At 36.0% G+C, this 12645-nt stretch overlaps 1 protein-coding gene across 1 annotated transcript in view; it reads right to left on the bottom strand.

The window, feature by feature from the left end:
* Nucleotides 1-12645, bottom strand: part of LOC115231161 (lon protease homolog, mitochondrial) — a 131066-nt gene that overhangs the window by 11322 nt on the left and 107099 nt on the right. Inside the window, exons 14-16 of the mRNA XM_036500756.1 lie at nucleotides 8259-8314; nucleotides 4186-4273; nucleotides 1654-1806 (exon numbers count right to left, since the gene is read on the bottom strand). Coding sequence (XP_036356649.1) covers nucleotides 1654-1806; nucleotides 4186-4273; nucleotides 8259-8314 — 297 coding nt within the window. The remainder of the gene's footprint in view (nucleotides 1-1653; nucleotides 1807-4185; nucleotides 4274-8258; nucleotides 8315-12645) is intronic.

Raw genomic sequence — 12645 nt, forward strand, 5'->3', positions numbered from 1 at the left:
TAAATGTTTTGACAAAGAAAAGAAAAAAAACTGTTGAAATGATAATTTCTGCGTGTATGCATGTGTGGGACTAAAAAGTTTGCTTTCTTAGGTCTTGTATTCAGTACCAGTGTGCAGCTCCTTTGGCAAGTATCTTCTACTATTAGCTCCAGGCTGACCAAAGCCTTGTGAGTGGAGTTTGGTAGACAGAAACTGAAAGAAGATTGTATGTGCATGCATGTGTGTGTGTGTATGTGGGTACGTGTATGCATGCACATATGTGCATGTCCTTGTTTTGACATCATGTGACGAGTGTAAACAAGTATCACCATTGTACAAGCAATGTTGTTCATTTTCAGTCTTGGTTGTAGGAAAATATTACCTTGCTGGGAAAAAGCTAAGGGTTGGCAACAGGAAGGGCATCTAGCTGTAGAAAATTTGTCTCAACTAATTTTGACTAATGCAAGAATAGCAAAGTGTGTTTTAAATGATGATGATGATGAAGAGGATGTGTGTGTGTAGATAAATTTATCAGTTAGTAGTTCATAAGTTAGAAGAAAAGCACACTCAATAGAATGGCTATATTTTTATGTCATCAAGCATTTTATTACTAGTTTCAGTATGTAACTGGTTAGAAGGTTGCCATTAGTTTCACGCTAACTATTGCACAATATTGACCGCTCTTTAGACATATTAGCTGGAATTGCATTGCCTCTCATACATTGGAGGTATACATAGACACTGGGTGGCTTGGTGTTGGTAAAAAGAAATGGAATGAAAACTGAAAAATTATAACATTTTTGTGGGAAGAAGTTATTTCTCATGGATTAGTCTAAGCCAAAGGTGAAGTGTGTTGTTCCCTAGTTGCAAAATGGACATGACCATGTTGCTAAAACACATTTCTGCTCATGAGGGCAGCATTCAAAAGTTTTACTTTATGAGTTTAGGAAAACAGCTGGATTGTTAGAATATTTTAGAATGGTTTTTCCCATCACCAAGCAGAACCTGCATTGTGTGCTTCCATTCACATATAGCCCAGGTTCCAGTAACTTTCAGCTGATTTTGTACAGGGCTGCTTCTTCATTTAATTACTATACATAGCAAGCTCTATATATTGTAACACTGCATCTCTCTTGGAGCCTAAAAGAGAATCAGTAATTATTCAGTCTAGCCTTAAAGGTACCTTCTATTGCCTCGACATATTTCTGTATTTTCGTTTATCAGTCGTCCCTGTAGCATGTGTTCATTACTCATAAATCAAAATACCTCTCATACATTCAGCATATGCCTTTAAATGTGATGTTATATTATGTGTGGCAACATTTAAGAGGCTGAGAAGAAAATGTTACTTCTTATACATCATATACGACATAAGGCATTTAGCATATGAAAATATGTAGTGTGGTTGTGAAGATTGTTTTTAATATAATAATAAACCGGAATATTTCAATTTGTAGTCGTTACAATCTCCATAGGGCCAGGATATCAGAGCTATATGCTCTTTCATCTAGTCCTTATATCTAGGTTAATACTCAATTTTGAGAGCATGAAACCTGGTGAGTTCACTTATTTAAGACAGTCTTGTGTTTTAATTCAAAACAATCTTCACAGTAGACTAACTTTGTTTACATGCCTATACTGAGAAAGTGAAGTGAAAATTTGTGATTATTTTACAACTAAAAATAACTTGAAAACATTACTTACTTTGGACAAATCTACAGTCACATCCAAATAATGATCTAAAAAATTGGCATTCTGCTCTGGATCCAACAGTTCAAGAAGTGCAGAGGCTGGGTCACCTTGGAATCCTTTACCAATTTTGTCGACCTGTAAGTGAAAAAGAAAAAGTTAACATTTTAATAAGAACCAAAATAACTACAAAATGTGAGTGTATGTATGCATTGTGTATGTGCATGTGGTAGATAACTAAACTAGGTACATATTTCTTTATTAGACTAAACTAGGTACAGTATATATGTCTGCCTGCCCGCCAGCCTATATACATACTTCTCTTGACTGGTACTTAATTTATTAACTATGAAAAGATGAAAGACAAAGTCAACACACAAACATGTTATCTATCATTTTATGGGTAAATTTGGAAGTGTATGTTTGCTCTCATGCACACTTTTATATACAAAATATACAAATATGTGACAAATAAATTATAATAGTCAAGCTGCAGTAGTTGCATTCTCTTTCCACAAAAAACTTCTGATTCTGCCGCCCATTGGCAATAGAACTTTTTGCCAAGAGTGATTGGTTTCTAATCTTTTATAATTAAGTGTGAAGCTTCATGTGACAATCTTAAGCATTTTTCTAGAAACAGAATATGCTTTTCAAAAAATTATTTTTAACACAAGCTTCTACCAAGACGGGGAAACTCAGATGCCCTCTCTAGACAAGTGCAAGCCTTATACTTAACATTTATATAGTGGAGAAGGTCTTTGCCAGTGTACTACATGGGTGGTCTGGTGGTTGCTAAGAAAACCGGGTGTGATCTAAGTTATGTACAAGGGTGTTATAAGCAAGGTGAGACTTTGTACAGAGCTTACCAAGGAATTTTATATGCAGTTATGTGCCCATCAGAGTTCAGGTCTAAGTCTACTCCTGCTTACAGTTTCCCCTGTCATAACAGTATGAAATCAGCCAAAGAATTAGAGAAAAGTTTGAACTGTGGAAGAGGACTTCTCTAGAACCAAGAAATCTAACTGAATCTATTAGACAAAAATCTTAGGAAGAGTTGAGAAGCCTGATACCATTTTGAAAGTGCTTATCATTGATATACAGAAAGAACAGATTGCATTATACAGTATGTACCCAGTGTAAGCTATGGGTGCCCAAAAGGTACAATGGTATGACAGGTAGGCTGACAAAGAAGGATTTCATATGTTGCAGATGCAAAAACGTAATTAGCAGTAAGAAAAACCATAAAAAGAAATGTTCAGAAAGTTTGCAAAAAGAACATAAGTTATATGTAAACAAGAAGTGCTGATTACTGACATTTTAACTTTTCATGAAAACAGAAGTTTCCAGAAACATTTAATATTAAATCAAATATACAATTTATACTACATTTCCCCATTTTTTTTTACTCAGAATTGGTAAATATTATGCCAATAACTGAAAAATGACTTCATTTGTATATGCAGTTAACTGACCCATTTTAAGTAAACTAGATGCTAAATGGTTTGACATTCCAAAAACTTAAGCAATTAAAAAGAATTATGTAATTATCTGGTATACACTTAAGTGGAATTGCCAATGGATTCTTTATATAAAATTATTTTGAGCTTATGCATAAGATAAGTTTTGGGGAGTGATATAGTCAATTTAAATGAAGTCAAGGACTTGACTGGTACTTAATTTATTAACCATGAAAAGATGAAAGGCAAAGTCAACTTCACAATGAAAGGAGAAGAAATTAAAAATGGTAAGGCAGTTTTTCTGTTACTCTACTAATCTATCAGCCTCCCATGATTATATGAATAAATAATGACATACAGCAAAACCAAAACAGCCACAAACTACATCAACAGTTAGTATACACCATTCATAAACATGATATACTCTACTTCCACTATTGTGCACATGTGAACAATAGCAGAGCTATGGAGAAGGTGTATTTACTAGACTTGTCCAATCAAGGCAACTACAGAAAAATAAAATTAATGATGATGATGACAGAGAAGGTAATATAAAAATGTTTGCCAATGCATAATGTATAATTACCATTTTTAATGTTCATTTTCTTATAGGCTGAATTGTTTTAAACATTATAAGGAATTTACCTATCATCTATCTTCAGTGATTCCAACAGAAGGTAAACTCTAGAAATTCATATAAATATTTTAGATATTATCAAGTTCAAAGAATCAGACACTAGGGTCATGAGTTCATGTATGGCACTTGAATTTCCTTTATTCTAAATGCAAAACATAAATTCTTACTTGCTTCAGTTTTACTTGAGAATAAGCATCAGTTCCATGAGGTAAATTACTTGTAATAGCTTGGTGCCTTCTCCAAAGAATAACCTGTATTTCATCGATTTAATATGACAAAAACTGGAATTTTGCAAAAGTTTGGGAAATTCTTTCTATTTTACATTTTTCTTTTAGAAGCCAATAGGGAAAAAATTCATGGAAAAAAATTTACAGTTGAAAAATAACCCCCACCCCTCTCAACTTAAACTTTTTAACTTCTTACCTCATCTATCAAAACCAATGGGTTCTCTGTTTTGGTTTTTTTCAGGCACTGAATAATTTTGCCAGGCATTGCACCTATATATGTTCGCCTGTAAATGTACAAAAACATGAACTATATAAACAAATTACATACAACAAACTAGTTTATTTCATGTAAGAGAATGAAGATTTGCCATCATTAAGAGAATAACAGAAGATAACAATGAGAGCAAAAGTGATTTGACATCCAATTTCATTTTAAAGTTGGTGCATTTCTAAAAATGGTATTTGTGTTTCTTTTTCATATGTAGTAGTCCAGGAATTTGCGTGTGCATGTGTGTGAGGTGAATTGTCTAACTTACGCAAGAATGAAAATAACATTGACATCTCATTTTAACAGATATATTTACCAGAATTACATTAAAATATCTTGAAATACTAAAGAATAAATTTATTCCAATGACTTTGGAATCTCCTGCAACTCTTCTGGATGGTCTCCTTGTTTAAGTTGGTGAATGTTGCCATAATTTTTGTCTTCGATTCATCTTTGGTGTTACAAGGAGTTTTGCTGGTCATTTGCTCAACTGCACCCCACACATAATCAAGGGCATTGCAGTCTAGGGAGTTAGATTGCCAGATGTTAGGGGCAATGTGGTCGCAGAAATTGTCTGACAGCCACTACTGGGTTCTCCTGCTTGTGTGGCATGATGCAGAGTCTTGTTGTCAGACATAGGATCTTAAACCAGACCAGCACTACCTCCTCCAGGCACTTGATGTAGGCCTCCATGTTGAGTGTAAAACCATGTAGGAAGATGAATGGAGGCATAACGTCGCCATCACTAGTGATCATTCCAAACACCATGATATTGACTGGATGTTTGATTTTTATCACTCTCGGTACATGCTTTGGGGATATGGCAAGTCAACAGTTGTCCTGTGTATTCACCATCTGATCCATGTTCGGTTGGAGGGGATGCTTGAAGTCTGTTCAAAAGCTTCCTAGTGCGGTCTTTCCTCTTGTCCTTGATAACTTAGGATGAAAATTAGTCCTTTCTCATGTTGTATGAAGAATACCAAATGTCTTCATGCAATACCTGCCTAGTAAGAAACTCACACACTCCCATGTCCCTGGCAATGGACCCGATTGACTTGGAGGGATTGTTGTCAATCATAACCTGGATCTCACCAACAAATTCAGGAGTTCTTTTCTCATCAGAACAATCAGAGTGAGTTTTCCGAGCTGCAGTACCTTCGTAATCACCATTAAACTCATCCAACTCTTTCTGAATCCTCTGTACTGTCCACAGATTGACACCCAAAGACTCTGAAATGTTCGTATTGGAGCTTCTGGTGCAAATGCCAAGCAGTACAACATGTCATTTCTAAATTTCTGGCAGAGTGAATTACATCATGGAGCTGTTTTTCTCACAGACAGTGCCTAACTGACCCTACTATACTGTGTAGTTGACAAAATCAAAAACAAACAATACGCATGTGCAAAATTAAAAATATAAAATGGTGACAATTTACTCATAGCACCCAGTATATATCAACCATGTGTGTATAAATTAAACAAATATTTGTTTTTTTTACTAGAAGCATAGAAATGTTTATTGTATGATGCAAATAAGATGATATCTTTCCCAATGCAGAGTTTCCGTTATATTGGGTAAATTACAAGGTGGAAAAATTTGTCAACAACCAGCCATAGGACTTGAACCAATATCCCTTAACCCTTTCGTTACCAAACCGCCCAAAGCCGCCCGAAAAAAATTTTGGTTAATGTGACCAAACCACCCAAACCTGCCCGTATTTACCTATTCATATTTAAATGAGAATATCAGAGTAAATCTCTTTAGTACATTCATGAAAACAAGTGATTATACTTCGTAAACAGTTCATCTACAGTTTTGTACAACGATCGAAGTGTAATTTTAATTCTGTGAATTTTGGGAGATTTCTTTCCGAAATTTGTTCCTATTGTGTTTTCAAAATTTGTAATTCTGACAAAAAATGGATACGAATTTCATTATATCAAGCAGCGAGTCAGAATTCGAAGGATTTTCTACTGAAGACCTTGATAAATTTAACTCTATGACTGAAAAAAAAAAGCACGTGGTATTTGATAATGAATCTGATATTTCATTTTCCGAAAGTGAAAACAGTGAATCCGAGAGCTCCGACAGCGATAAAGAAAATGAATTGGCACCTGAATGGAGTGAAAATTTAAAAACTGTTTCTTTCGGTGATTTTTCTGAAGAAACTGGACCAAGCCACAGACTTTCCCAGGAGAGTAAAGCCTTAGACTATTTCTTTTTACTCTTCGAATGAGCCTATTTGAAATCATTACGGCGGAAACGAACCGTTACGCTAAATGTAAACAAAGCGAAAGAAAGGATAGTTAGTGGTTTCCCATAACCTTAAATGAAATTAAGACTATTTTGCCATAAATATTATTATGGGTATCAGAAAGTTACCAGAATAACAAATTCTATCATAAAATTTTGTTGTATACCCAATTGAATATTAGCTAATAACCCATTTTCTATAGCGATATTTGAACAAAATTTTAATAATTTTATATTTTGTTGAATTTACCTGTATCTACCAGCAATTAGAGTCACTTTGTGACAAAAATTATAGTATAGAACTGGTTGAGAACATTTCATTAAATTATCTTCCAAAAATCACATTAATATATTGATAAATAAAAAAGTTATAGTTGTTTAATGAAACCAGACTAAATTTATGATTATGTTAGAAATTAATTGAAACACATAAGGGGTGTATTTTGGTCAGAAATATAGTAACAAAAGGGTTAAAGACTCTGGCTGAGTGCTTTACCATTAAGCTAAACTGCCCGCTGACAAATTTATTTGCCAAATTAGATGTTAAATAGTTTAGATTTATGGAACATTCATGTGTGTATAAATGTAAACAATTTTTTTTTTTTTTTATCAGAAGCATTAAAATGTGTATTGTATGAAAAAGTCTTTGAGAGGTAAGGGTTCGAGTCCCATGGCTGGTTTTTGACAAATTTTTCTGCCTTGTAAGGGTAATTTATCCAGTATTTCTGTGATTCTAACAGCAGCTCAGTGTTTGAAAAAATATCTATCCAGTGGCACATAAAAAGCACCGACTACACTCTTGGAGTGGTTGCTATTAGGAAGGGCATTCAGCATATAGAAACACTGCCAGATCAGATTGGAGCCTTGTAATGCCTCCTGGCTAGCCAGTCCCCAGTCAAACCATCCAACCCATGCCAGCATGGAAAACGGACATTAAACATTCTAAGCAGCATAATATAGTGCATCAACTATCCAAACAAAGTCATAACAATGACAATACTTCATTCCATCTTGCAGAATACACTCACAGGAACACCATGTACAAGTGTCTCACAAAGATGTTTCTGTATACAGCATGTAAATGAAAATATATGCTAAATATATGCATACACACTCTCATAACCTCAGAGCCAGAGAAACACTCAACTCAGCCTTTCCAGTCCAGGTTTTAAAGATTTTATGAAATTCTGGCATAAGACAAAACAAAACTCTCTTTTATCCTATAGGCCTAAACTAAAGAGAATAAACAAATTATCAAGAATACAGCAGAAGAAAATCAAATGGCCCAATCTCTAGCAATATAACAGTCTAATATTTTTCAACTCAGATGCAAAGACCAGAAATTTTTGAGGGAAAATACAATCATTAAATCCACTCTGGAACTTAAATAAAAAGTGATTTTATCAACTCCAGATAGACGGAAGGTATAGACTGAACTTAAAACATAAGAGACATAACTAAATATTCTTTTCTACTCTAGGCACGAAATTTTTGGAGAGGGGCCCAGTCAATTAGATTGACCCCAGTACTCAACTGGTACTTAATTTATCGACCCCCAAAAGGATGAAAGGCAAAGTGGACCTTGGCGGAATTTGAACTCAGAACTTAAAGACAGACAAAATACTGCTAAGCATTTCACCTGGTGTGCTAATGTGTCTGCCAGCTCACTGCCTTGACATAACTAAATATTGTAAGATATTAAGCACAACGCTCTAATAGTGGTTATAACAAAGAATTTACTACTTACCGATGACCTTTGATTTCTGCAACATCTGACATTCCACCAACACTAAATCGGAAATACTACAAAACATGCGGAAAGAAGATGAAAAAGGAAAAGGATGATTAGAATATAAAAATAAACAAATTCATTAAATTCATGTAATACAAATAATTGTATAGAAAATTATGTTGCAGAAATAACATTTTCATACATTTTTCTTTAACATATTAGACATCAACTTTTAGATAAATGCACAGAAAATTGAAAGTGTGTGAGATGTTGGATAACTATAACACAAATAGATTTAATGTGCACGTAGCTGTGTGGTAAGTGGTTTGCTTACACAACCACATGGTTCTGGGTTCATTTCCACTGCGTGGCACCTTGGGAAAGTGTCTTCTACTATAGCCTTGGGCCAACCAAAGCCTTGTGAGTGGATTTGGTAGAGGGAAACTGAAGGAAGCCCGTCATATATATATATGTATGTGTGTGTATATATTTGTGTTTCTGTGTTTGTCCCCACCAACATTGCTTGACAACCAATGCTGATGTGTTTACGCTCCTGTAACTTAGTGGTTCGGCAAAAGAGACCGATAGAATAAGTACTAGGCTTACAAACAATAAGTCCTGAGGTTGATTTGCTCAACTAAAGGTGATGCTCCTGTATGGCCACAGTCAAATGACTGAAACAAGTAAAAGAGTAAAAAAAAAGAGTATGTGTTTGTATCTATTCAGCCCTGAGGCTGTAACCATGCTGGGGCACTGCATAGATGATGATGATGAAGATATATGCGGTGCCCCAGCATGGTTACAGCCTTCGGGCTGAAATGTGTAAAATAGTGCCCTAAGTCCAAAACATTATTTTTTCAGAAAATGAAAAAAATAGTTTCACCATTCCATAGCAAAACCATTGTGATACACTTCGACAATTTTTGATATCTTGGCATCTGAAGCAGCTGGAGATACAATAGTTTGACTAAAAGAACTGGTTATTGCAAGGAAAAGTAAATATTGAAAACAATGCATTTGGCCAAATTTGGACATATGACAGTTTAACATAATTGCAATGATATATATATATATATATATATATATATATATATATATATACGAGGGGTGTTCAATAAGTAATGCCCCTGACCCACTTCCCATAGCAGTAGAGCAACGAAACTTGGCACAGTTATTAGTCTTTTTCTACATAGAAGCCACCTAGAGTTACGCATTTCTCCCATCGTTTGATGCAGCTCTGGAGACCGTTTTTGTAGAAGACCCCAGCTTGGTCCTCCAACCACGACGTGACTTCAGAAATGAAGGCTGCATCATCTGGGAAACGCTTTCCTTTCAAAAACAACTTCATGGCTGGGAAGAGGTGAAAATAAGAGGGTACAAGGTCAAGAGAGTAGGGAGGATGGGGGAGGAGTTCATAGCCGCACGCCTGTGCTTCTGATCTGGTGACACACGAGTTGTGAACCGGAGCGTTGTCCTGCAGGAGGAGGATGCCTTTGCTGATCTTGCCCCGCCTCTTGATTTTGATAGCTTCTCTTAATTTCCTCAAAAGTGAAGCATAATAGGCTCCTGTAATTGTGGTACCCTTTGCCAGGAAATCTGTCATCACTACTCCGTCCTGGTCCCAGAAGACTGTGAGCATGACCTTGCCAGTGGAGGGCTGCACCCTTGCCTTCTTTGGAGGAGGTGAGTCACGGTGCTTCCACTGCATTGACTGGGCTTTGGTCTCTGGATCATCGTGATGGACCCAGGTTTCATCCTATGTAATCAGTCTTTTGAAAAGTTTTGACTCATCTTCTTGGCACATCTCCAAATTCATCCTTGAGCACTCGACGCGTTCTTGCTTCTGGAACGGTTTGAGCAACCTGGGAATCCATCTGGCAGACACCTTTTGCATATGCAAATGGTCATGAATGATAGTTTCCACAGACCCGGTACTAATCTTGACCTCATGGGCTATTTAGCGAATAGTTATGCGTCGATCTTCCAAAATGGCAGCACCAACTTGACGGACAGATGCCTCATCAATGGCAGAAGGGTGGCGACCAGATCTGGGAGCTGTTTCCACAGAGTTCTGACCATGTTTGAATTCACGATGCCAGCATTTTACAAGGTCATATGATGGGGCATCATCACCATAAGTTACTTTCATTTCATCAAAAGTCTGCCGTGGTGTGCGTCCTTTCAAATACAAAAACCGGATCACTGCTCGACACTCAACAGGCTCCATTTCACACTTGACTCAGTTCAAACACCTGTAAATCAGAAACCACAATTAGTTCAGAGCTGTAATTTGCCAGTTAATCTATAGAGATATAAATAATTGCACATGCAAAATTTCAGCTAGATCAAACAACTGCAAGTGGGTCAGGGACATTACTTATTGAACGTCCCTCGTATAAACATTTCATTGAAGTCTTTGTCTACGTAAGCTACATGAATATATATGTGTGTGTGTGTGTATATATATATATATATATATATATATATATATATATATATATTGCTTGTTTCAGTCATTTGACTGCGGTCATGCTGGAGCACCGCCTTTAGTCGAGCCAATGGACCCCAGGACTTTGTAAGCCTAGTAATTATTCTATCTGTCTTTTTTGCTGAACCGCTAAGTTATAGGGGCATAAACACACAAGCATTGATTGTCAAGCGATGTTGGAGGGACAAACACAGACACACAAACACATACACACACATATATATATACATACATACGACGAACTTCTTTCCGTTTCCGTCAACCAAATTCACTCACAAGGATTTGGTCGGCCCGAGGCTATAGTAGAAGACACTTGCCCAAGATGCCATGTGGTTGATAAGCAAGCTACTTACCACACAGCCACTCCTGCACCTATATATATATATATATATATATATATATATATATATATATATATATATAATCATATATACCATCATCATCGTTTAATGTCCGTTTTCCATGCTAGCATGGAGGGTTGTGGGAGTAGAGTGTTCAGGCACCTCCCCACAAGGTCCTATCAGAAACAACCACCGTTAGACTTTCTGGTTGGATTCCCAAGTATGACCAACTAATACTACAGATATTATCCAACCATTTAATTCTTGGTCTGCTGCTGGTTGGCCTAGTTTGAAGAACCTTTCTTGTGATTCCTTCCTACCTCATTCTAATCTCATGTCCATAGTACTGGAGTTGTGACCTCTCAATGTGGAGAAGAGACTTTCTGATATCTAAGCTACACACCCTGCTGAGTAATGTTACTCTAGACATCCTTCAGAAGAACCCCATTTCGGACATTTGTATTCATGATCATACTCTTTCTTCCATTACCCAACATTCATGACCATAGGTGAGAATAGACAGGAAAACCAAACTGAAGATAGCAATGAAAAGAACCATAATGTATTGGTAGAGGGTAATAGTCATATAGGCTGCCACGAAATGTTCAACCAAAAGTTGTTATAGAATTTGAGAAACCTAAACAGAACAATTAATAAAAAGAAAAGTTAAAACAAAAGCAAATGGGTACCACAAATAAAAGAAATAAGTCTGGTATGGCAAAAAAGGGAATGAAAGAGAGTCTGTGTGAATGAAAAAGAAAGGGTAATGATAGAAAGAGAGGTAGAGGTGATAAGCTAAGCCTTAGCTATATTGACACCTCATCTCAGTTTGGATATATATATACAGTGGCGGCCAAAATGTTCAGAACGGCATTGTTTTCGTCAGAAAAGTAGATATAATTTTTTATCAAAGTTGTTTTATATTCTATAATTTTCACAAACAATAAATACGATATTATTTGTTATTGCCTGAGATTTTGGTGTAATTCGAGAGGATAATACAAAAGTTATGGATGATTTAGTGATTTACTGCAAAACCCATGGCGGCCAAAATGATCAGAACGGTTGCTTTTACTCCATGTTTTAACCGGCGAACTCTAATGTTTTGAATTTGTTTACGTGACAGTTCGTTTACTAAACATTAGTAAGAATATTTGCAGTGTACTTTATTAATATAATGCCACTTACTCCGTTACCAATTCGTCAGCAGATTATTAAGCTTCGAAAGAAGGATAATTTAAGTATTGGATCTATTGCAAAGATTTTTAACAAGTCAAAAAGTGTTGTACACGGTATTTCTTAAGGTCTACGATGGTTGTGGTTTGTGTGAAGCAAGAAAGTTTACAGGTAGGCCAAGAAAAATGACCAAGAGAGAAGATCGTGCTATGGTAAAGTTGGTTAAAAAGGACAGATTTAAAACTGCTGCTGCTGTTTCTCGGAAAATGAGCATTGTATTGAAGAAAACTTTATCTTGAAAAACTGTGTATTGTCGTTTAGTTGAACATGACCTACAAGCAAGAGCACCAGCAGTGAAGCCACTGATCAGCTCCAAGAATAAAAAGTGTCATCTTAC

Source organism: Octopus sinensis, linkage group LG2 (genome assembly GCF_006345805.1).
Source record: "Octopus sinensis linkage group LG2, ASM634580v1, whole genome shotgun sequence".
Classification (NCBI taxonomy): Eukaryota; Metazoa; Mollusca; class Cephalopoda; order Octopoda; family Octopodidae; genus Octopus; species Octopus sinensis.